Source organism: Armigeres subalbatus, chromosome 1, assembly GCF_024139115.2.
Source record: "Armigeres subalbatus isolate Guangzhou_Male chromosome 1, GZ_Asu_2, whole genome shotgun sequence".
Lineage (NCBI taxonomy): Eukaryota > Metazoa > Arthropoda > Insecta > Diptera > Culicidae > Armigeres > Armigeres subalbatus.
In genome coordinates this window covers 107,924,519-107,951,357 of record NC_085139.1, presented here as the reverse complement: position 1 = coordinate 107,951,357, position 26,839 = coordinate 107,924,519, and the positions used below count along the sequence as shown (strand labels likewise).

General features: G+C 42.4%; 1 protein-coding gene across 2 annotated transcripts; it reads left to right on the top strand.

The window, feature by feature from the left end:
* Positions 1 to 421: 421 nt before the first annotated feature.
* LOC134204639 (ER membrane protein complex subunit 1) lies at positions 422 to 25,390 on the top strand. Of its 2 annotated transcripts, XM_062679429.1 has the most exons (7): positions 422 to 637; positions 715 to 1,829; positions 1,933 to 1,950; positions 2,288 to 3,097; positions 24,089 to 24,241; positions 24,317 to 24,487; positions 24,546 to 25,390. In XM_062679429.1, the coding sequence occupies exons 1-7, from the start codon at positions 522 to 524 to the stop codon at positions 24,938 to 24,940; spliced, it is 2,778 nt and encodes a 925-aa protein (XP_062535413.1). In that variant the 5' UTR covers positions 422 to 521; the 3' UTR covers positions 24,941 to 25,390. The 2 variants fall into 2 exon arrangements, with proteins under 2 accessions (XP_062535413.1, XP_062535416.1); XM_062679432.1 differs by lacking the exon at positions 1,933 to 1,950 and having other exon boundaries at positions 423 to 637.
* Positions 25,391 to 26,839: the final 1,449 nt, after the last annotated feature.

The following is a 26,839-nucleotide window of genomic DNA, read 5'->3' as shown; positions in this document are numbered from 1 at the left end:
CCGGTGCGAAACATGATTGCACTTCAACAACCTTGATAGAAACAACCGGTGCGAGAACAAGTGCGTAAATAAAATATGAACGCAATTTGTTCATATACTAGACACTCATTTGATTACACACCGGTGGGGATCGTCTTATACCAGCTTTTTTTTTAGACATTTGAGTGGTATAAAAAAAGAAACTAGAACAGCTGCTGGGAAAATTAATGTTTCAGATTCATATTCAAACTGACAGCCCCGAACGATTTGAATCACTGCTGATTTTACTCTTAGTGTAGGTCTGCTGTCATTTCACCCAGTTTGAGAAGAAAATTTTGGAAAAATTTGAACGCGTCTATTTTTTTTCTCCGTGTTTCTGTAAAAAAAGGCCTATTCATTGTCCACCAACCTACATTTTCTGTGTCTTTATCTTGTAGAGCTGTCATTTGACGGACATCGTCAGAGGAAAAAATCGGAAAAAAATTCACGCGATCGTGATTAGTGTCCGGCAAAATCGCGTGAAAATTCACAATTTTCACATAATGGGTCAATCAAAAGGTCCCTCAATTTATAACTTTAAGTTTTGGCTTCTAGTGCTGGCCACAATTTTGCACTCAACCAGTGGATTGTTCGAGGATCAAATCGGAAAGTTTGATTGGTAAGCTGCGACTCTTTCCCAAAATAGATTGATAATCGGATGATTCGCATGTTAATTTTTCCTTCATGTGTCCCCAGGCGGCAGCACTATGTTGGGAAGCTCAAATTCGGAGGATTCGACTCCAGCTCGCTGGATCGGATTATTGTGGCGACGGAGAGCAATGCACTAGCGGCAATCAGTGCCAAGAGTGGAGAAATCCTCTGGAGACAGCTGCTGGAAAAAAGTCCCCGAGGGGACATAAAATTGCTTCACATTCCAGGCCAAGCTAATCAGGGAGTCCAATCTGGAGATGGGCGAAGTAATCGCGCCTTCGATGTGGTCACAGTGACGGGAGTGAACCCGGCACTGGTGCGCGGTTGGAATCCGAACACCGGAAGCCTGGAGTGGGAATGGTCATTGTTGCCCAACTCACCGGAAAAGGCTGAAAGTGCTGTTTGGTTTGCGGAGCAGAGCAGTTTGTATCAAGTGGTTCCCGTGTGGGGATCCCACATCGAATTAACCGAATATTTTGTTTCAACCGGTCAGCAATCTAAGCCGAGTACCAGCAGAATTTCCGCCGCCTGGATCAAGGAAGATAGATGTACTCTTGCGGACAAGTTCTTTGCCTGTGCCATTGATCAGCAGATTTTAGTAGTCGATCTGTTGGCGGAAAACCCTCAAATCATTTCCAAGCAGTTGGAAACGGCAGCTTCGGGTTCACCCAAAGCGGTTGTGGGAGAGGCCGCCGTTGTACAAGACGGACGCATGTACTCGCTAACGTCGGATTTGAAGGTAGCTCTTGGCGCCGAGGGATCCGTTCTGGTCGATGAGGCCATTTTGGAAGGTGAGCGAGTGCTTTTGTCTGGTACCGTCGATAGGGTTCGGAATGAGTTCAGAGTGACGGCAAAGAAACTGGTGGATAACAGCCCCTTCGAAGCCATCGAGTTTGTTGCGGAATATCCGGAGACGCTGGGCTCACCGGAATTGGTTGCCGTGCGATGTAAAACTACCGGCGGAAGCGGGCCACGCGGTAGTCAGCTGGCTTGCCGGGTGCTGGTTTCGAGCGAGGATGGAGCCATCACCCTTCTCCAGCAGGGTAAGTTGAAGTGGACGCGCGAGGAAGCATTGGCCGATGTGGAGACGGCCGACTTTTTGGACTTGACGCTGTCCGATGCGGAGGGAGCTATCGAAGAGGAGCTGAACAATAAAAACGGTGAGTGTGGCTTAGCTTGTTTTGGAATATTCTGAACCTGTTTAAATAACCATCATTACTGTCTTCCATTCGTTCTTGCAATTATGCCAAACGCGTCATGTAGAGGATAACGATGTAGAATGTGAGTCTCATACGTGTGTGAAATTTTGTAGATTTGCTTTAATTACTTTTCGCATGAAATATTCCGAATTTGTCATCTTCGCTTAATGACGCGAAAAACCTAAATTGAAGGAAATCTGTAACCAAAGTTCAACAATGAATCTTCTATTGTATACACAATTCGTCACCATAATTTTTTTGTGACATGAGGTACAGTTGAGGAGCCTCGAGCATGTAATACTGATTTATTTATGTGGAGTGAAACGATTTTCGTCAGTGATAATTTTTTTTGTCTATTTTTTCTATAACGATAACTTAGTCAATTTCAACATTTTAATAAACTTTTCTCCCTGCTCTAGGGGATGTATTCGGAGCCTTGCAACGCCGCATTACGAGCCAAATCAGTCACGTCAAGAACCTGGTACTGCATGTGCTCGGTCTGGGTCCCGCACCATCCAAAGCGCAGAAGGCCGGTTTGGTGCGAGACGACTTTGGTCTACACAAAATGCTGGTGGTCGTAACCAGCAGCGGCAAAGTGTTCGGAATCGATAACATAAGCGGAAAGCAACATTGGACCCGCTACCTGCCGGAAATGACCGGATTTGCCAACGGACAGAGTATGAAGCTGCTGGTGCAGAGGACGTCTCGTTTCTACCCTCTGAGCGCACAGTGTCTTATCCTGGGTAGACATCGCACCACCAAAAACGGACTTCTCTATCAATTCAACCCGATTACCGGACAACCCGTTAATGGCGGTACCATCCAGTTGCCGTACCAGATTCGGCAGGCCTCCTTACTGCATGAAACTGGGCCGGATTTCCTGCGAGGCATTTTGCTTCTGGACGACAACAACCAAGCGCACGTTCTGCCAGAAAGTTTGGCAAAGTATGCCAACAACTTCTACATGTTCAGTGCCGATCGGGAAACGGCCACCATCCAGGGCAGCCATGTTGAGTTCCGAAACGGGAAACTTAACACCGTTCCAACCTGGACGGTGAACCTGAGCGGCGCCGGAAGGACCCAGCAGATCATTGCCATCGAAGGTAAAAATCCGATCGAACATGTTCACTCGCAGGGCCGAGTGTTGGCTGATCGATCGGTTCTGTACAAGTACATCAATCCGAACTTGATTGCCGTGGCCACCCACGGGCCGGATAATATTCACAAATGTAAGTAAAAATTCATGTTTAAGTATTTATTTTTCACAAATGTCATGCCATCAAGATTTTTGCAATTAGAATTGGTTTTATGTTACGGAAAAAAAATGCATGTTGCTGAAAAAATATTGGTGGTGTTTCGGTGGTTTTTCTGCCGTCCGTGTCGCGTCGCGCTACAAATGTTTCGCGATTAGACGAGGATTACTGGCGCTTCTAATTGTGAAACCGTAATACGAGAAAGTGCCTGGCTTTTGCCGCACAGTTCTAGGGCTGAAGAAGGAAGATGAGGAGAGACCCGACTATTACAGCAGTGAATAATGTGCGTTTGTAAAGGTTATAGACTGACGCTTGCATACACAATCATGAACAAACAGGATGAAAAGCATGAAGTAAATGTTGCAGGGAAGAATCATAAGTTTCGCATCATCGTGGAAGATGTGCATTTTTTAGGTCACGATAGGTGGCCAGCAGACGCACATTACCAAGGGGCAGATTGCTTCCTGCAAGCACTGTAAAGAACAGACATAAACTGACATATATTGTGTCCAGAACAAGAAGTTATGTAAAGTACACACGCTCAAACACGTTGGGCCAACATTGACTCCGCCCCCAAGAAAACGCTTCGGTTGCTGCTTTGTTTCACCGTGTTTTTTTTATAGAGGAACCGGACTCACTAAACCCACCCAAGCAACAGAAGGTTACTTGAGTTACTCTCTCTACTAATACCCTGGTTCCCCCAGGAAATGCCTCCCAGCATTACTTCTGGGGGATAGGCAGTACTCAATGTACTCGCTCATTCACACTCACACAGGTACTCATCCCGTATGAATCTTACTTGGGTGCTCTCTCTAACACACCCTCTGACACTCTTTCTGACGCATATATATGAGTCTTACTTGGATGCTCACCGCTGACATACCATGTGAGTCTAACTTGGGTGCTCACCCTTTACGCACCATGTGAGACTAACTTGAATGCTCACCCTACCACCTGCTTCACGCTCTAGTACATAAATCTGAGACTTATTTGGGTGCTCACTCTAGCACACCCTGCCACTCCTGACACACCATGTGGGACTTACTTAGGTTCTCACTTCTGACATGCCATGCGATTGGGTGCCATTGGGTGCTCGCCCTTGACATAACATGTGAGTCTGACTTGGGTGCTCACTCTACTCACCTCTGCCATGGCTCGAGTTGTCGATAGCGATAGGTACCAATAGTTCTACGCTACGACCCTCCTACCTCGGCATATGCAGTCCATACTAACACCTATGCGGTCACTCTTCTATCATGCCTCGTGGTGGCGACTGCGGTTGCCACCCGCTGCGACACTTACCTCGACATGTGCAAACCTCTCATTCACTTCCCCGCGCTCAGCCTGTTTTCGCTCTAACTAACCAATCACAAGTTATCATGCTTTTCGACTGCTGCTCAGCGCGCCAGATTCTCTGCAAGATGCAGGCAATCTAAGTGGTTGCAGTTGAAACTGCGTTCCACTTCTCCACCGCTTGGCACATCCTCTGGATAAGGGTATCCGGGGTTGTGTCCCGATCGCAATAGTCTAGCATAGCTCTTCTTTCGACGTCGAAACGAGGACATACGAACAGTATGTGCTCTGCAGTTTCGTCAACACCTGGGTAGTCAGGGCAGAAGGGGCTCTCGGCGTGCCCAAACCTGTGGAGGTACTGTCGGAAGCAGCCATGGCCTGACAGGAATTGCGTCAGATGGAAGTGAACTTCCCCATGGGATCTCTCCACCCAGCTCGATATGTTAGGTATCAGCCGGTGGGTCCACCTACCTTTAGAAGAGTTATCCCACTCTGGCAACCGATGCCACCGTGATGCGTTCGCGGGCTCCTCTGGTGCCACGTAGCTCGAAACACTCCTCGTCTTCCCGGATGACCAGTCCGACTGGCATCATGCTCGCAATCACGCAGGCTGCATCGTGTGATATCGTGCGGTAGGCAGATATCACTCTGAGACACATCAAGCGGTACGTGCTCTCCAGCTTCCGCAGATAACTGGTTACCCCCAGAGCTCTCGCCCAGGACGGGCCGCCGTACCTAAGAATAAATACGGCAACGCCTGCCAGTAGCCTACGTCTACTGGCACACACCTTGGAACTGTTGGACATCATCCTCGATAATGCCGCAACAGCAGTCGAAGCGAAGGTCAGCTTGTCGTCTATTACGACCCCAATGAGCTTCAAATTCCGCTTTGATGCGATCGCGACTTCACCCACGTGAATAACCACCTCCGTCTTATGTTGAGCGAGCTGCAGGCCTCTAGCGCTCATCCAATCCTCCACCGTGCCCCGTCATACATAAGGTTCCATAGTACCGGGCCCAGTATTGAACCTTTAGCCAGAGGCGTCGCGTCCGCATGTGCAACCTGTGCACTGCACAGGTAGCAATGTTGTCCCGAACAGTTAAACTCTCGAAAGATTTCTTGTCATTCGTATCCAAATATATATTTGGATTATGTGCAGTTATTTTATACAAAACAAATTTGACGATTACGTATAAATAAATAATCGTAAAATATGCTCGAATTTTTTATAGGCGGCATGTGATCCATGTGATATGCATATAAGGCAACCGAAATGCTGCGATGGGGGCGCGTTATATTTTACTCTACGATATCGAAACGACGTACTGCCACATGTTGTCCATCACGTGCACTTCCAGTCAAGAACGGTTTGCCATGCATCATACACGCATTATTTTGCATGTGTAGGTCATCCGCTCTAACCGCAATCAGCGATGTATAGGTAGTCAAAGCGTTCGTCGCTGGCAGTGCACGGTTTGGTTCCGATGTACAAAAGCATATCGGTTTGGTGCCTACAGCGCATGCGCGATTGTATAAGAGCGCGCAATCGGAACAAAATAGAAAGAGAAAAGAGGCGGTGATCAAATAAATTTTCTGCTCTCGCAAAGCGTTTCATGGCGAAAGTCCGGCATTGAATAAGCACATCGGAGCAAGAGCATCTTTTTTATTCACCCGATATTTATTTTAACCGTTTGGTATTATTTTATTCCTCGGTTAACCTGAACTTTCACAGCTTTTTAAACACCTTTGATTTTTGTGAATTTTTTCGTGGGGTTAACTCATAGTGTCATTGACGCTAAAGGACTTAATCGAACTCAACCGTGTAAAAAAAGAAGTGGGTGTACTGATTGGGATTTTAGCTTATGAATAATTTTTCGTCAAATCCAATATCCAAAATATTTAGGAGCTGATATTCGTATACAATGTGAACAACTTAGAACTAAAATTGCATGAGCAGATGTGTACGCTGATGGAGGGAGGTACACATTTGAAACTGTTCGACATCTGTCCACGTGGTTCGAGAACAGCCCTTCCGGAAGAAAATTATTTATCAAAGGAATAAACTAAAAATGGAATAATTAATAATTGAGGAATGGTTAGATACTTCGTTGTACAGACGCCATTTTTTCTGTTATGTATGTAATATCCGTCTAATCATTCTAAACATATTTTAATTTTCTCGTTAACATATAACAATAAAGACTCGTCTCATTTTACGAAATAACTTGAATTAAAAATAAAAGATACCGTTCCATTGAATAGATAGATAGATGTCTTATCTGTCTATTGAAAAGTATTATGATTCTCATGATGGTATTTTTGACGTAAACTACGTCTAAGGGGAAGACTCGAATACAGGGTGTAAAATGAAAATTTCAAAATTGGGGACCGTCACGAAATCATGTAAGATTTGAAGCATTAGGTCCTTTATCTTTCAACGGATTTTAAAGATTTATACATCAATCGATTCATAAACTTTCCACCAATTTGCCAGTTCTATTGAAACTTTTGAGTATTAACGAAAAATTCAGTTCTTTCATGCAATTGTTGAACTGGGGTGTGGTGTATGAATGGGGTAGCCCAGCTACTAGACAGTGGGGTTTCTACTCCCTCCGGAGTGGGAGATGCTACTAAAGCTGGGTAGTAGTGTCGGTTATATAGTTCCTTCTCTTCTATATAGAGCGGAATAATTGGTTCAGTGAACTATATTTGGTTTTAGGGTAATCTGGGGTAATATGCACCCCCGGGGCAAAACGACCTTTTGACATTTTTAGCGGTGTTCCAAGAATATTTTCAAGAATGTTTACTACTGGATTGGTAGTTCGAGATCCGAACTAATTGCGCTGTAGTAAATACTCTCGAAAAACTGCCTAGATTGCACTTAAAAATGCCAAAAGGTCGTTTTGCCCCGGGGATGCATATTACCCCAGTTTTCCTTACGTAGTTTACGTCGAGCGGTCGTGTCTTGAATACAACCCCAACATTTTTTTAATTTTTAGTTTGGTTTAGTTTGAATTTAAGGCGTTGAATTCGATAAATGGGATGTAGCTTAGAAGCAGATAGACGGAACGGGAAACACGCTTGAAGATGAATCGTTTATATTGGATGTGTCATTTCAGGTCTTTTTTATATGCGTTTTTCTCGAAATATTTAAATTTAACCAAACGGTGCACAGGTTGAAGAATTGATCACGCGACGCCTCTGCCTTTAGCACATTGAAAAGTTCCCTTCTAGGACTCTCTTCCTAGAAGCCTGTTCTATGGTCCTTGCCAATTGCATTTCTTGTTCATATCATTTTGTTCTTACTTCCACTATTGAAGGACCGACTGTTTATTGTTATTTCAGCTTATAGTGGCTGCACAGTCTTTAAATATTGAAACAAGATTTTTATTTGTCCAAAGAAGGAGTCTTGTATGGCTGCCATTTTGTTTTGTGCTATTAAAGGATCGACTGTTTATTGATAGCATAGCGTGTGCGATTTACCAAATCAAAACAACAAATATTTGGACCTCGTATTCACCACTGACACTGAATCTTGCCAAATTGTCGTGACTGAACCGTTAGTAAAGCACGAAGTTTACCACAACGCTATTACTATTGATGCTTTTACGGGAGTTGCAAGTAGGGGTGTCCAGAAAGCATATCAATTTTGGATCCATTGATGTGACTTCCGCTAAAGCTGCTTTGATGGACGTTTTGTGGAGCAACATCTTCATTTCTAAAACTGAATTCGAGCACGAGTCGGAGACATGTAAGCAGCGGGCTGCGTCGATGATGCAGTTTCTGAACTCGATTGATATTTTGAATTGCGGACTCGTGACGGTGATGAATAGCATAGACTACAATGTTGTATCGTTCTATTTTACGCTGTTTAGTCAGAGGCGTCGCGTCCGCATGTGCAACCTGTGCACTGCACATGTGGCAATTCTATCCCCAACATTTAAACTCTCTATAGATTTCTTGTCTTTTTAATCTAAATATATATTTGAATTATGTGCATTTGATAGATGTTTCATGCAAATTTTACTATTAGATACATATGCGGAAAATATCTCGCTTAACTTTTCAAAAGGACCTAAGTAACATTTTTTTCATGAATTCTCGCTTAACTTTTCAAAAGGTCCTAAGTAACATTTTTTTCATGAATTAATTTGAATACAGCAATCAATAGCTTTCATGTTGTTCTGTTGATTGCGCTATTCAAATTAATTCATGAAAAAAATGTTACTTAGGTCCTTTTGAAAAGTTAAGCGAGAATTAATTTGAATAGCGCAATCAACAGGAAAACATGAAAGCTTTTGATTGCAGTACTCAAATTAATTCATGAAAAAAATGTTACTTTATTAGGTCCTTTTGAAAAGTTAAGCGAGATATGCATGCTTTTTTTATAGGCGGCATGTAATGTGAGGCAACCAAATGCTGCGATGGGGGCGCGTTATATTTTTCGTCACGATACCGAACCGACCCACCGACACCACATGTTGATTCAACACGGAACTTCCAGCCGACAACGCTTTGTCATGCATCATACACGAATTATTATGTGTGGATCATCTGCTGTAACCGCAATCGGCGATGTATAGGTAGTCAAAGCGTTCTTCGCTTGCAGTGCACGGTTTGGTGTCTATCGAGAACCCCTTCAAACAGCGCATGCGCGATTCGGTGAAGAGAGCGCAATCGGAACAAACAAAATCGAAAGAGAAGAGTAAAGCGCGCGCATTTTTGCTCCCTCAAAGCGTTCCATAACGAAAGTTCCGCGTTGAATAAGCACCGCGAAGCAAAAACGCTTTTGATATTTGATATTGAATGCGATGGCCAGTTTACATATCCACTAATCCTGGCGACAATACTGTCAATTTAAACAGAAATTTTCATCTCTAATAAGCGTTTGCAGTAAAGCCTGTTTACAAATACGCTTATTATATTCGACATTGAAGTATCCGACAATATTAACATAATGTAAACAGACAGCCTACGTCTACCGAAAATGAAACGGGTCAACATTTTCAAAGAAATTAATTTCTGAATGATTTTTTTTCGAGAAATCCAATATATTTAGTTAGGGAGGGGGGTACGGCAAATGTCAATCAATGGTCCACACAAATTTAATAAATTTTTAATGAGGAAATGTCCAAGCTGATGGACGGAAAATTGCCCGACAGCTGTCTAATCCAGAATATTGATCAAAGAAATAAATTGTATTTAAATAGAATAATTATTAAGTGAGAAAGAGTTAAGGCTATGAACTTCATTGTTTATTGTATAGACTTTTTTTCTGATGTGACATGCTAATTCAAGTTATTATTAGTAACTTTGCATGATTGATATAGTCCAATTTCCTTTTCTCTATTTAAAACTTCGTCTTATTTTACGAAATAATTCAAATTAGATTTGAAAGTGCCAGCTCAATAATTTCCGAATAGATGTATGTCTTATTTGTCACATTGAAAACGATTCTGGTGATATTAATTTTTAATTTCACGAACTATCACTTGTCGTGAATTCAGCTTGGACAATGTCCAAGCCGAATTCATTTGAACCGAGCGCAATTAATTGCCCACCACTTTTCTACGAATCCATTATAAGACTGCCTAAACGAAAACAATCATTTTGACATTTTGCAAATCCATACACGTTCTAAGCAATTCGATCATATTCGAGTATTGTACACATCTAACAAAATATCACAAATATATTTAATTTGTTACCTACTATTCTTATTCTCTACATTCACCTTCTCCTCTACTCTTCTAAGCAATATCGCCGTTCAATTTACACATTATAACACTTAGTCAATAGCACTAGCTGATCTCCTAATGCTTTCATGAATTGAGCTTACCAGGCTCAAAAAATCATTCGAGCACCAAAACCAGAAAATCCTTAAAAACACTCTTAGAATAATTCAGTTTACACATGGTCACCCTTAGTCAATAACACTAGTTGGTTTCTTTATGCTTCCATGGGTTGAGCTAACCAGGCTCAAGAAATCTTTCGAGCACCAAAACCAAAAAAAAATATTTAAAAACAGTCTTTGAACAGATCAGTTTACACATTCTAACCCTCAGCCAATAACACTAGCTGACCAGGTTCAAGAAATCCTTCGAACACCAAAACCAGAAAATCCTCAAAAACAATCTTTGAATCATTCAACTTACACATTCTAACCCTCAGTCAATAGCACTAGTTGGTTTCTTTATGCTCCCTTGGGGTGAGCTTACCGGGCTCAAGAAATCATTCGAGCACCAAAACCAAAAAAAATATAATTAAAACAGTCTTTGAACAGATCATTTAACACATTCTAACCCTCAGTCGATAACACTAGTTGGTTTCTTTATGCTCCCTTGGGGTGAGCTTATCGGGCTCAAGAAATCATTCGAGCACCAAAACCAAAACATCTTGAAAAAAAGTCTTTGAAGAGATCAGTTTACACATTCTAACCCTCAGTCAATAGCACTAGTTGGTTTCTTTATGCTTCCTTGGGTTGAGCTTACCGGGCTCAAGAAATCATTCGAGCACCAAAACCAAAAAAATATTATTAAAACAGTCTTTGAACAGATCATTTAACACATTCTAACCCTCAGTCAATAGCACTAGTTGGTTTATTTATGCTTCCTTGGGTTGAGCTTACCGGGCTCAAGAAATCATTCGAGTACCAAAACCAAAACACCTTTAAAACAGTCTTTGAAGAGATCAGTTTACACATTCTAACCCTCAGTCAATAGCACTAGTTGGTTTCTTTGTGCTTCCTTGGGTTGAGCTTACCAGGCTCAAGAAATCATTCGAGTACCAAAACCAAAACACCTTTAAAACAGTTTTAGAAGAGATCATTTAACACATTCTAACCCTCAGTCAATAGCACTAGTTGATTTATTTATGCTTCCTTGGATTGAGCTTACCAGGCTCAAGAAATCATTCGAGCACCAAAACCAAAACACCTTTAAAACAGTCTTTGAAGAGATCAGTTTACACATTCTAACCCTCAGTCGATAACACTAGTTGGTTTCTTTATGCTCCCTTGGGGTGAGCTTACCGGGCTCAAGAAATCATTCGAGCACCAAAACCAAAAAAAAAATATTTAAAACAGTCTTTGAAGAGATCAGTTTACACATTCTAACCCTCAGTCGATAACACTAGTTGGTTTCTTTATGCTTCCTTGGGTTGAGCTTACCAGGCTCAAGAAATCATTCGAGCACCAAAACCAAAACACCTTTAAAACAGTCTTTGAAGAGATCAGTTTACACATTCTAACGCTCAGTCAATAGCACTAGTTGGTTTCTTTATGCTTCCTTGGGGTGAGCTTACCAGGCTCAAGAAATCATTCGAGCACCAAAACCAAAACACCTTTAAAACAGTCTTTGAAGAGATCAGTTTACACATTCTAACCCTCAGTCAATAGCACTAGCTGACCAGGTTCAAGAAATCCTTCGAGCACTAAATACAGAATATCCTCAAAAACACTCTATGAATAATCCAACTTACACATTCTAACCCTCAGTCAATAGCACTAGTTGGTTTCTTTATGCTTCCATGGGTTGAGCTTACCAGGCTCAAGAAATCATTCGAGCACCAAAACCAAAAAACAATAATCAGTTTACACATTCTAACCCTCAGTCGATAACACTAGTTGGTTTCTTTTTGCTCCCTTGGGGTGAGCTTACCGGGCTCAAGAAATCATTCGAGCACCAAAACCAAAAAAAATATTATTAAAACCGTCTTTGAACAGATCATTTAACACATTCTAACCCTCAGTTAATAGCACTAGTTGGTTTATTTATGCTTCCTTGGATTGAGCTTACCAGGCTCAAGAAATCATTCGAGTACCAAAACCAAAACACCTTTAAAACAGTCTTTGAAGAGATCAGTTTACACATTCTAACCCTTAGCCAATAATACTAGCTGACCAGGTTCAAGAAATCCTTCGAACACCAAAACCAGAAAATCCTCAAAAACAATCTTTGAATCATTCAACTTACACATTCTAACCCTCAGTCAATAGCACTAGTTGGTTTATTTATGCTTCCTTGGGTTGAGCTTACCGGGCTCAAGAAATCATTCGAGTACCAAAACCAAAACACCTTTAAAACAGTCTTTGAAGAGATCAGTTTACACATTCTAACCCTTAGCCAATAATACTAGCTGACCAGGTTCAAGAAATCCTTCGAACACTAAATCCAGAATATCCTCAAAAACACTCTTTGAATAATTCAACTTACACATTCTAACTCGCAGTCAATAAAACAAGCTGGTTTCTCTATGCTTCCATGGGTTGAGCTTGCCAGGCTCAAGAAATCATTCGAGCACCAAAACCAAAACATCTTTAAAACAGTCTTTGAAGAGATCAGTTTACACATTCTAACCCTCAGTCGATAACACTAGTTGGTTTCTTTATGCTTCTCTATGGTGAGCTTACCAGGCTCAACATTCGAGCACCAAAACCAATAAAAATATTTAAAAACAATCTTTGAACAGATCAGTTTACACATTCTAACCCTCAGTCAATAGCACTAGTTGGTTTCTTTATGCTTCCTTGGGTTGAGCTTACCGGGCTCAAGAAATCATTCGAGCACCAAAACCAAAACACCTTTAAAACAGTCTTTGAAGAGATCAGTTTACACATTCTAACCCTCAGTCAATAACACCAGATGACCAGATTCAAGAAATCCTTCAAGCACTTAATCCAAAAAATCCTCAAAACAATCTTTGAATAATTCAACTTACACACACTAGCTGGTTTCTTTATGCTTCCATGGGTTGAGCTTGCCAGGCTCAAGAAATCATTCGAGCACCAAAACCAAAACATCTTTAAAAAAAGTCTTTGAAGAGATCAGTTTACACATTCTAACCCTCAGTCAATAGCACTAGTTGGTTTCTTTATGCTTCCTTGGGGTGAGCTTACCAGGCTCAAGAAATCATTCGAGCACCAAAACCAATAAAAATATTTAAAAACAATCTTTGAACAGATCAGTTTACACATTCTAACCCTCAGTCAATAACACTAGCTGACCAGGTTCAAGAAATCCTTCGAGCACTAAATCCAGAATATCCTCAAATACACTCTATGAATAATCCAACTTACACATTCTAACCCTCAGTCAATAGCACTAGTTGGTTTCTTTATGCTTCCATGGGTTGAGCTTACCAGCACAGAGAACAGACGTTCATCTTCATTCGCGTGCTTGTGTAAAATTTGTACTGGTCATTTTAAAGTATGTCGTTATGCCCCCGTTGCGCGGTGCTAGTGTGCTGATAAATATGGTTAAAATTTGCCGTGTTTTACTTTTTAGCGCTAGTGTTCATTCCGAATTGCTCCTAGGCTCGCTCCTAGGTGGCAGCACTAGAGTAAAGTGGAATTGAGTTATTATGTCGGGCAGTCTGCGTTGGCGGCGCTGAGGTGCGATTCAAATCTTTACACACGTTTTTAACGAAATTTTGTTCGAGCATCCATGTCTGTTGTCTGTGTTACCAGGCTCAAGAAATCATTCGAGCACCAAAACCAAAACATATATTCAAAAACAGTCTTTGAACAGATCAGTTTACACATTCTAACCCTCAGTCAATAACACTAGCTGACCAGGTTCAAGAAATCCTTCGAGCACTAAATCCAGAAAATCCTCAAAACAATCTTTGAATAATTCAACTTACACACACTAGCTGGTTTCTTTATGCTTCCATGGGTTGAGCTTGCCAGGCTCAAGAAATCATTCGAGCACCAAAACCAAAACATCTTTAAAACAGTCTGATAAACTGATAAGCTGTTTAGTGGAATGTCTTCACTTGTCATAAGAACGTGCACAGTTAACACAATCCTTTGCCAAATCTTCTATTGCCTTATCGATATTCTCCCACCAGCAGTATGATCGAGCGAGTGATTTCATCCGCGAAACACCAAAGTGTCCAGAATGCAGTTCAGCAAGGACCCGATCGCGTAATTGTGGTGGAATATACACACGGATTCCCCTCATCAAGCAAGAACCTTGCATCGTAAACTGGTTTTGGTCAACTCCGAACCTAAACGACCCTTCAACAGGCCGCCCTGACCTCAGACCTTGGATCAACTGTTTCACGTTTTTGTCCTTAGCAGTATACTCCTCCAATTCCTCAACCGTTATTGGTAACTGTCGTGAATTCAGCTTGGACAATGTCCAAGCCGAATTCATTTGAACCGAGCGCAATTAATTGCCCACCACTTTTTTACGAATCCATTATAAGACTGCCTAAACGAAAACAATCATTTTGACATTTTGCAAATCCATACACGTTCTAAGCAATTCGATCATATTCGAGTATTGTACACATCTAACAAAACATCACAAATATATTTTATTTGTTACCTAGTATTCTTATTCTCTACATCACTTTTAAGCTTAGTTTAGTTTAAGTAAAAAATGATTGCCCGATTCGGAAGAACTCGTACCCAGAATGGTTCTCTCCGACTGTTATTCAAGTTCTCAAGGATAAACGGAAAGCATGGAAGAAAAAGCGGAGAAACCCAACTCCGGAGAATATTGCCTCCTACAAGCAGCTTCTAGCAACTTTCAAAGTATTGCACCGAGAAGCGTATCAGGTGTACATCGCACGGGTTCAAAATGAAATGAAAGAGAATCCTAAATCTTTCTGGAAATTTGTAAACAGCAGACGGAAGAATGTCGGCATTCCGGAGGAGATGAAGTATGGAAACAAATCTTCCATCAATGGCCAGGACACTGCAGAACTTTTCGCTGACTACTTCAAGAGTGTTTACCGAAGTGTTCCCGTAAATGAAATCAATTCTCCAGACGTTGCTGCCACGGACTCTATGAATTTGTCACGAGATGAAGTAGAGCAAGGATTGATGGAGCTAGACGTAAGCAAGTCGGCGGGGCCCGACAGAATTCCAGCTAAGCTCCTAAAGGATTTTAAGGATGAACTTGCAGGACCATTGTCTTTTCTCTTCAATTCATCGCTGTCATCTGGCTACTTTCCGCAACTATGGAAAATTTCGCACGTCACTCCAATCCACAAGAAAGGATCCCGCTCTAATGCTGAAAACTACCGTGGTGTAGCAATCCAATCCGCGATGCCAAAATTATTCGAACGACTAGTTTACTCACATCTCTATGAGCGCATCATCGAACAGGTCTCGACATCACAACATGGTTTCCTGAAAAGTAAGTCTGTTGTGACGAACCTGTGTGAGTTCAGCTCCATGGTTACAGACTACATGTCGAAAGGCTATCAAGTTGATTGTGTCTATACGGATATGAGCAAGGCATTCGATGTTGTTGGGGTGGATAGCATAATGCGCGCAGTAGCAGACTTTGGTATCAGAGGAATGCTGTTCGAATGGATTAAAACATATCTGTTAAGCAGAATTCAGTATGTGAAAGTTTTCAACAATTCATCGGCTTCCTTCGAAGTTAATTCAGGAGGTTAGTCATTTGGGCCCACTACTTTTCGTCATGGTCATGGATCAGTTGCCTTCTTTCATGACTAACGCGATTGTGCTTATCTATGCTGACGACGTAAAACTGTTCATGCCAGTGAAAGTCCTTAATGACTGCATTTTGCTGCAAAAGGATCTTCACAACTTCGAAAGATTTGTAAGCGAAAATGGACTAAGCGTTAATGAAAGCAAATGCTCGGTGATTACTTACACCAGGAGAGCCGATATCATTTACGTACAGTTTGGGACATGCAATTCTTCAATGAGTAGATAACGTTCGGGATTTGGGCGTAATAATGGATCAGTCACTGACATTCAACGACCATATCAAAGGAGTCATTAAAGAGTCACTGCAACTTTTTGCGCTTATCCGACGGTTTGGCCGTGATCTTACCGATCCTCACGCAATCCTAACAATATATACCGGCCTCGTTAGGACTAAACTGGACTTCGCGAGTGTGGTTTGGCGGCCCCAATACAACGTACACATTCAACGACTGGAAGCAGTACAGCGGAAGTTTTTGATTTTGCTGTGAGAAATCTTGGATGGAGAGAACAGTTACCGGAGTATGAAGATCTCTGCTCATTGGTTGATTTCGACACCACCAATAGCAGGCACAAGATCGCTGACATAGTGTTTTTCTGCAACATCTTGAGAGGGCGGATCAGCAGTCCGTATCTTTACAACCGGCTTCACTTCAACACTAGTCTGGTTACTGTTCGTCGCCGGAGAGTCTTTGATCCTCCATTCAGATCGAGGAACTACACGCAGCATGAGCCAACTAGTAGGTTCATGAATGATTTCAACAGACTACAGGATGTTATTTCCACAACTATGACAACAGAAGTAATTCGTAATAAGTTAAGATTATATTTAAGAGGACAACTGTATGTGTAACGTTAATTTTGTGTATAATATTTAGGCAGGGTAACGGGCTTACAGCCTATAGTCCAATAAACCAAACAAAACCAAACCAAGCATAATGGCAGCCATACAAGACTCCTTCTTTGGACAAATGAAAATCTTGTTTCAATATTTAAAGACTGTGTAGCCAGTTTAAGTTGTTCTTACTTATTTATCTGTTAAATAGATGATAAAAAAAGACAGTGAAGGCGATGGTTACCAATCAAACGATAGTGAATCGTTGATTACCGAAGAAATCCTCTAATCGCGAAATCCTTGATTTTTGCGCCCTCTTAGGACCTGGCGCCCTTGGCGGGGGCCAACCTGGCCAACCACACGCTACGGCGCTGGGTACGCTTGTCTGACCGGCATCGGTCTCGTATAATAGTCTACGGTTCTGGAAATAGCTTTCCAAAATCCGGTACAGGCCCACTGGCAGGCTAAGCCGGTGTAACGAGAGCGCGATGGCATCCCAACTTGCGCTGTTGAATGTTGTTGAACGCACAGTATCGAATACCTTGCCTGTTGGATCTGTTGGATCGCTATCTCGGCGGTCTTTACCACCGAGTTAATAGCGTTCAACGTGGACTTACCCTTGCGAAAACCGAACTGGTTGTTAGACAGGCCGTTCGTACCCTCTGAGTACGGGTTCAGCCTGTTGAGGATGATCCTCTCTAGCAAATTGCCCGTCGTGTCTATAAGGCAGTGTTATGAAGATGATTTTTTTTAGCGTCGCATGAAACTCGAGGTTAGATAGGAACAGCTTTAGCTGCAAATTTATTATAACTTCAATTCGTTTGTTATTTTAGTTTTGCAATTCGCATAGTGTACTAACAATTTTATCAGTCTTCTCCTTTCTAATTTCCCTTAGTTTTATCAACTTTAGATTAAGCTCGAGATTAAGTAGGTAGATAACTAGATGTAAATACATTAATTAGCAACATCTTTTTAGTTCATAATATTCTACTTACTATAAGCTTTTTTTTTATTCCACAAATTCTCTTACTTATTCAATATAGTTTTAGATTTAGGATTAATTGTAGATAATTAGCTTTTACTGATTGAGCTACCGCATTACTTGCACTTTCGATGACATCGATACATGACATTACAGTGACATGAACTTCCCATGACATTTCTCGGCCTTCTTCTTCTTCTTCTTATTGGCATTACATCCCCACACTAGTGTTCATTAAGCACTTCCACAGTTATTAACTGCGAGGTTTCTAAGCCAGGTTACCATTTTTGCATTCGTATATCATGAGGCTAACACGATTATACTTTTATGCCCAGGGAAGTCGAGACAATTTCCAATCCGAAAATTGCTTAGACCGGCTCCGGGAATCGAACCCAGCCACCCTCAGCATTGTCTTGCTTTGTAGCCGCGCATCTTACCGCACGGCTAAGGAGGGCCCCTTTCATTTCTCGGCCTGCCGGTAGCTATTCGTATATGCCCTATGGTTCTTTTCTTATACCGAGATGGGTATGGTGATAATCGCCGTCACATCCCCCCACCCGTAAACCATCGTGGCCAACTTCTGGTTTCTCTCCTTTTACGACGTCGAGTAACGCCAACTTCACCGCTGGTCTCCTCAGAATTCCGCTCGCCGTCCGTACCCAGGCTTGTCGTACTCTTCCATCCTTTCCTTGTACCACCTTCTCTACCTTTCATCTTATCCACTGGTTACGTATCGAACCGTCAACGATCAACACTAAATCCCCTTCAGCCACTTCCTCGAACCATTTTGACCTTCTGGATATCACCGGCAAATATTCCTTGATCCATCTTCTCCATACACTATCCGATAAGTGCTGTGCAAGTTTCCATCCGTTTCTCAACGACGATTGATAATCTGTCAATAATACTGGCATCTGCTTCACTCCATTTGAGCTGTGCCTAGTATGAAATGTTTTGGTGTTAGAGACTCCTGATCCGCTGATTCTAACGGTATGTAAGTCAGCGGACGCGAGTTGATCATTGCCTCCGCCTCTATCACAACTGTCTCCAAAACCTCATCATCCGGACGTTGCTGCGCTTCCAGTATTCCACCGATTACTACCTTCACCGAACGAACCATCCTTTCCCATGCACCGCCCATATGAGGAGCACCGGGGCCAACGGGTTCTGGTGTTTGTAAAAGTTGAGGCCAGGTGTTGATGCAATTCTCCAATCTCTTGTTTCAACTGATTGTTGGCACCGACAAAATTAGTGCCATTATCGCTAAATATTTCAGCTGGTGCTCCTCGCCGAGATACAAACCTCCTTACAGCCATAACGCATAATTCTTTGGACAAACTGTATACGATCTCCAAATACATGGCTCGAACTGTTAAGCAGGTGAATAAAGCTATCCACCGTTCAGCGTTGCTTCTTCCTATTTTCACCAGTACCGGGCCGAAGTAGTCAACTCCGACAAATGTGAATGGTCGCACATATGGAGTTACACGAACCTTTGGCAACGGTGCCGTTGGAGGTGCGATGGGAATGGCCCGACGGATTCGACAAGCCATACAATTTTCTATTACCTTGCACACAACCGAACGAAGCCTCGGGATCTCGTAGAACTGCCGCATCTCATTAACAATTGTTTCACGATTTTGGTGACAAAACCGACGGTGGAAGAAGTCCACGTCGAGGTAGAATGACCGAATACTTAGTATGAAATGGCAGCCAGTCAGCGGTCGCAAGTCGACTTCTTTTTCGCATCCCGACAGCCTCGTCCATAAACGGCCACAATTTGTACAGTGAGCTTGACTTTGGTAGAATACCATGGACGTCTTCTGGCATTCCCTTCGACTGCTCCAGTTTTTCAATTTCAGGTGAAAAACAATCAACCTGCGCTTGCATGCAAATCATTCTTTCGGAGTTCAGCAGCTCCTCTTGTGTTAAACGCCCCGAAACTAGCATTTCCTTTTGCCTAGACCGTTTAGTATTATAGATGAATCGATACACGTACGCCATACTACGATGCATTTTCTCCCATTTACCGAATCTGCCAACATCTATCAGCTGGGTTTGGACAGTCGTATGAATATTACAAGATATCAGCTCCTCATCCGTCGGATCAATACGATCGTACCATCCAGACCAGAACTCTTCTGCTTCTCTGAGGAAATCCGGTCCACGAAACCACCGACTGTCGAAACTGATATGTGGACCCTTTCCCCACTTGGTCGCATCATCTCCACACAGAAAAAAATAATGAAAAGTAAACAGCGCGTAAAACTTGCCATGCGAAAATGTACGCTATTCTTCGCTGAAATGGTCATATTCCTAACAAGATTGCTTACAACTTGCATGCAATATAGACGATTTACTTCAAATATTGTAAATATTCAGGCTATATCCCATGTGCAATTACGCTAACAATGATGTTCCATTTATGTGCATGATTTTTAGCGTAAATTCCAGTGGATTTTTCTATCTGTGCAGGAACCTCCAGGAACTACTCTCCAGGAACCTTCCTTCATTCTGTGATATCCGTCATCGAAAGAATTTCACCGATCCGGAACACGACGTATTGATGATACCGTCGCTGGTCGGAACGAATCCAGGCGAGAACAGTATTTGAATCGGACCATAATACACGCTTGGTTACTGGGATTGCATGCATGAGAATCATAGTATTGATACGGGATCCCAAAACTGCTGCTTGTACTTCAAGCCATGGTATCGTCAGCATCTTCAGCGATGTAACTTTTGATTTCGCTGCTACAAGCCTTACCGATGGTCCTCTAGGTGTTTCAACTCTGAAGTATGCTGCGCATGCGTAGGCATTCTGACTTGCATCGACAAACACGTAGACCTGCAGCTGGGAATTCATGCTCGCTACAACGCCATAGAAATAACAAAGTAGAATACTCAGAGTACTCAGCTCTGGTATCAAATCGATCCATTTTATCCATTGCGCCCAGATTGTTTCGCTGATAGGGTCATCCCAACCAATTCCAGTTGACCAGATGAGGAAGAAAGCAAACAATCCCATCAGGTCGAAGAAGGACATAACAAAGCGCAAGACCTCTCGTTTTGTGGGAATGTATGCCTTGTCGAGAACGCGTAACATGTTGTCCCTTAGAGAAACGTTGAATGTGAAAATGTCGCTAACAGGTGACCATTTCATTCCCAATACAGATTCAATCCGTTCATTCTTCTCCACACAAATAGTCTTCATTGTTTCTGATGATTCTTCACCCACTTGTGCTGCAATCATGATGGTGATTTCGAATCCACCAGCTGCGTGAATTTCTTTCACCTCCTTACCAATCTTCACTGCCTCAGCTACCGTTCCGAAGCTGTCTAGATAATCGTCCACGTAGTGACGATGGACAATGTCAGCTGCTACTCGAGGATATTTCACTTCGAAGTCTTCGGCGTTTAGATTCTCAATGAATTGAGCGCTGCTGGCTAAACAGGAAGCTCCAAAGATTGCCAAAATTACTGGATTTTGATGTGCATGGTCCCGGAATAAAAATTTCTTGAACTGGCGATCTTCGTTGCGGATTCAAAATCGATGGAACATTTCCCTGATGTCACCGGTAAGCGCGTACCGATACATGCCAAACTTTCCAATTACTCCCGGCAGCGATGTTAAGAAATCTGGTCCAGCTTTTTACGCTAGCCATAAATCAACTATGGTAATTCAGTTTTGACATTTGCTGTGTACAATACTTATGGTAAAATTCTGGTTGCTAATAACTACGCTAAACTGTTGTCCACAAGGTCTTTCACATTTTTGTATAATGGAATGTTTTATTGGCATTGAAAAAATCTGAAATATCTTTGGTTACGCATGTAGATCTAAAGGCCTTTTCCAGGGTTTTCTTGGATGACCATGAACATATGCAATAAAGGCGTTCTATTCTATGTACCACAAAGGGCATGTACCAGTTTTGAAACAATCTAAAAGATCTCTGGTTACACGTGTAGATCTGAAGGTTTTTTCATGTTTTTCTTGGATGACATATGCAATGAAGGCGCCAGAGGACTTATCCGAGAGATTTCTTCGATAGCCCAGAACGGTTCTATACTATTCCCCAGAAAACCGTTCCCCAGAAAACCATACCCCAGAATTCCATTCCCCAGAATGTACCATTCCCCAGAAAACCAATCGCCAGAATGTACCATTCCCCAGAAAACCAATCCCCAGAATGTACCGTTCCCCAGAAAACCGTTCCCCAGAATGTACCGTTCCCCAGAAAACAGAATACATAGATGAAAATGATTTAATTTTCTTGTTTTCTTACAAACATCATCGCAAGACCATACAAAAATTATTTATTGTGATGAGTTGGATGTGTAAGGACCACTGTGGTAATTGTTGGAAGCTATTAGTTTCAAATACATGTGTCTTTTGGCATAATGACCAGAAGGTGTCCGCCAGAGTAAACGCGACGTGCGATGCGACGTGACGCGGCTCACGCAAAAGAATAACATATTTATCCAAATGTCAAACTGCACTGTCGTGTCACGTCGTATCACGTGGTCCGATCTATTCTGGCTTCACCACAAACAAAAAACACGCCTTGATTGAGGAAACCAATAGGGATCCACGCATTTGCCCGGAATAAGGCAATTAAGTCGATGATTCCTTCTTTTAAAGCGTGCATTTTTCCTGAATAGGGCAAATAAGTCTATTTTTTGTGCCACACACGCGTTTGTCCAAAATAAGGCACACGAATAGAAAAATGAGTAAATAATTCCTTCTTGAAAAGCACGACTTTGCCCGAAATAAGGTTAACGAATAGGGGCCCCCTTAGCCGTGCGGTAAGACGTGCGGCTACAATGCAAGACCATGTTGAGGGTAGCTGGGTTCGATTCCCGGTGCCGGCTAGGCAATTTTCGGATTGGAAATTGTCTCGACTTCCCTGGGCATAAAAGTATCACCGTGCTAGCCTCATGATATACGAATGCAAAAATGGTAACCTGGCTTAGAAATCTCGCAGTTAATAACTGTGGAAGTGCCAGTGTGGGGATGTAATGCCAATAAGAAGAAGAAGAAGAAGAAGAAGAATGGATGATTCCTTCTTTTAAAATACGCATTTGCTCGGAAAAGCCAAATGAGTGTTTTTTTCCCGAGCCATTCTTTTATTCCGGTTTTTTAGTTGGCACCTGTTAGAAAATCTTTTTTTTTTTCATTGCAGGAGTCTTTTTGAAGGTATGAAAAAAATTCTGGGATATGGTGCATTCTGGGGAATGGTTTTCGGGGGAAAGTTTCATTCTGGGAAATGGTTTTCTGGGGAATGGTGCATTCTGGGGAGTGGTTTTCTGGGGAACGGTTTTCTGGGGAATGGTTTTCTGGGGTATGGTTTTCTGGGGAATGTTATAGAATCCCCAGAACATATGTAGTGATCACATTTGACTTCAAGATACGCAAAGAGCATGTACCATTTTTGAGACAAGTCCATAGACCCATGGTTACGAGTGTAGACCTTAAGTCCTTACTCCAGAGATTTCTTGGATGACTCGGAACATATACTGTGAACGCATTCTATGCCAAGTACCAAAAAAAGAGTATGTACCGTATTTGAATTTGAATAATAGGCCTTTGGTTACGCGAGTAAATCTTTAGGCATTATTCCAGAGATTTCTCGGATGACTAAGACCTCATTTCAGGGATTTTTGCATTACCCGAAGCATATACTGTGAACACCTTCAATTCCAAGAAGCGCAAAGAGCTTGTAGCATATTTGAAACTGGTTGAATGGCCTTTGGTTACGCGTGTAGACTCTTAAGCCTTACTTCAAAGATTTCTTGTATAACCATGGGCATAAGCTGTAAACCTTGACAATTGGCAAAAAGTATATGAGTTTCTGTTTCCAAAACTGTCAAAATTATCCAAATTGGTTGAAAATTGTTGTAGTTATGAGAATATCAATTTATGGGAACACGGGTACCCTGTCAGCCATCCACGTGTATTTTTTTTTGTTGGCCGCATAACTGTGAAGGTTCGGAAGTCATCGATGATCTTATACTATTATATTTTTTCGAGAAATCAAAGGATGCCCATCTTTCCCCGGTGTCCTTTTTGCCCCGGGTTCCCCTAATCTTGCGACTAATGAAGAAAAATCGATCGCGAGTTCAAAAATTATGGTTTGAACACCTACACAGAGAATACAAAATTAACACTCGAGCCATTCTATTTTGTACAACACTAACAAAACACATCGCTCACGGTGTACAGCACGAGCCTGCATGAGCCTTCCAGGACCGTGCGCGTCGTGCTGAGCGGTTAATTATTTTGGATTCAATGCTATTTCCTTATTACTGTCTTTCTAATGCCTATATCAAGTAGAAACGCGACTTCATGGTATCTACATACTTCACTTTTAACTTCGTTCATTCCACAGATATTCTAAACGTGCATCTCCTGGATGTCGTGTCCGGCTCAATCGTATTTTCCATGTCACACAAGAGAATCCGGCCGCCGTTGCAGATGGTCCATTCGGAGAATTGGCTTGTCTATTCGTACTACAACGATAAAGTGCGACGAACTGAAGTCAGTAAGTAGAGTACCTTTTATTTGAAAATGAAAACGAGTTGTCCAACATACATTAACTTTTGATGACCTTTTCTAGCTTCGGTTGAGCTCTACGAGGGTAAAACACAAACCAATAGCACCGTATGGAGCTCCCTTGACGCTCCAACAATGCCACTGGTTGAACGTCAATCGTACGTTTTGCCGGTGGCGGTGGCCACCATGCAGGAAACACTCACCGAAAAGGGAATAACCAACAAACACATTCTTTGTGAGTATATTTCACTCTAACAGCTCAACACTTGTACAAAATTCTGCCTAATCCACAGTCGGACTCACATCCGGTGCCGTGGTGGAAATGTCCTGGGCCTTGTTGGATCCACGACGCCCGGTAACTTCGCCGGAGAAAGCCCGCGAGGAAGGCATCATCCCTTACATGCCCGAGCTACCGATGCCGCACGAAATCATCATCAACTACAATCAGACGATCGCGAACATCAAGGGCATCGTCACGGCCCCGTCCGGTCTGGAGAGCACCTGTCTGGTATTTGTGCACGGCTTGGACATCTTCGTCACCCGTGTGGCACCCTCGAAAACGTTCGATCTACTCAAGGAGGACTTTGATTACTTCCTGATCTCGGTGGTGTTGATCCTGCTGACCACCACATCCTACGTGGTGAAAGTCTTTGCCTCCAAGAAAGCCATCAAGCAAGCGTGGAAGTAGGTGCGGCCCGTAAGTAGGCTGCAAGTAGACTGTCTGCTTCGACAGTGACGAATTCTTGCATTTCTAAACGTTCTAACTATTACAACACCTATTGAGGTAGAAGCATTTTTTTTTTCTGTTTGCGTTGTACTGGACTATTTAAGTTTTTGGTTGTTGAGAGCACTCGCGATTGGATGAGTAGGGAATAATGTGTTTCAGTAACTCAAGAAAGATGTGTAGAATAATCTCTCGTCCCACCCTTATCGTATATTACGAATCCATCTACTATTAGTTTGCGATTTTATCCATTTCATGATCTTTTATCTGAATTCCATGCGTACAAAGCCAAGAGCAACGATTTGTACCCAAACAAATTCAGATGGCGCCACTGATAGTTCACTGGAAGGTTCAATTCAGAGACGGCTGTAAATTTGTAATTTGACCAAAAATATACATTCGGGTAAAATAGAATGCATCGTTTCAGTGTAATCCGAAAGTTCCTAATGTGATCTGCTGAAAAGATTGTACCGTAGGGCATCGAAATCCGTACACTTAAGCACTTTGTTATATGTAACAGTCTCTAGAAAATTTAAATCGAAATGTAAATGAGAAGTTTATTTATTACCAGACTAAGGCCGGAGTGGCCTGTGCAATACATAAAAGTCTTCTCCATTTAGCTCGGTCCATGGCTGCACTTCGCCAACCACGCAATCTGTGGAGGGTCCGCAAATCGTTCTCCACCTGATCGATCTACCTTGCCCGCTGTGCACCTCGCCTTCTTGTTGCCGTCGGATCGTTGTCGAGAACCATTTTCTACGTACCCGGCCCACAGCAGTCTTCCGATTTTCGCGGTGTGAACGATGTTTCTCCCAACAGCTGATGCAACTCGTGGTTTATTCGCCTCCTCCATGTACCGTCTGCCATCTGCACTCCACCATAGATGGTACGCAGCACTTTCCTTTCGAAAACTCCCAGTGCGCGTTGGTCCTCCACGATATTGTTGATCCACGATATTGTTGACAAGCGGCTACTGAACGAGCTCGAGATTCCCATATTGTTGACAATATGGGAATCTCGAGCTCGTTCAGTAGCCGCTAGGTTGCGAAGGCCGACGGAGGTCCTTCGTAGCTTAGTTGGTTAAAGCACCAGTCTAGCGTACTGTAGGGTCATGGGTTCGAGTCCCATCGAAGGGAAAGTGGTTACCTCCAATACATTTTCCAAATCAATATCTTCCACATAACGTACATATTCACATATGAGTTTTCATAACATTGTAAGACCTTTTGATTCAAACTCCAGGACGATTTGGAGATCTTACTACATCTTATATGTCTGGATTTGAGACCCAAGTGAAAGACAAATACTCGGAGGACATAATTGGGTTGATACCGCGGCAGAGGACATCATGGAAGCCTCGGTTGATTCGGCAGACCATTTGATCCAAACTCCAGGACGATTTGGAGATCTTACTACATCTCATATATAGGATTTGAGACGCAAGTGAAAGTAAATACTCGGAGGACATAATTGGGTCATTACCGCAGCTATGGACATCATGGAAGCCTTGGTTGATTCTTCAGACCATTTGATTCAAACTCCAGGAGGATTTGGAGATCTTACTATATCTCATATGTCTGGATTTGAGACCCAAGTGAAAGACAAATACTCGGAGGACATAATTGGGTTGATACCGCGGCTTGGGACATCATGAAAGCCTCGGTTGATTTGGCAGACCATTTGATTCAAACTCAAGGGCAATTTGGAGATCTTAGAATAACTCATATGCCTACATTTGAGATGCAAGTTAAAGACAAATACTCGGAGGACATATTTGGGATGAATCCGTGGCTGAGGAGTCTAGGGAATTCTTGGATGACCAGGAAAGGAACGGCTGCTTAAGGCATATTGAGTTTGGTTTAA

Excerpts from the sequence above, each read along its gene's own strand:
- LOC134204639 (XM_062679429.1), top strand. The coding sequence starts at position 522 with ATGGGTCAATCAAAAGGTCCCTCAATTTATAACTTTAAGTTTTGGCTT. Across the intron at positions 638-714 it reads CAAATCGGAAAGTTTGATTG|GCGGCAGCACTATGTTGGGA; the intron begins GTAAGCTGCGAC and ends ATGTGTCCCCAG. Across the intron at positions 24,242-24,316 it reads AGTGCGACGAACTGAAGTCA|CTTCGGTTGAGCTCTACGAG; the intron begins GTAAGTAGAGTA and ends GACCTTTTCTAG.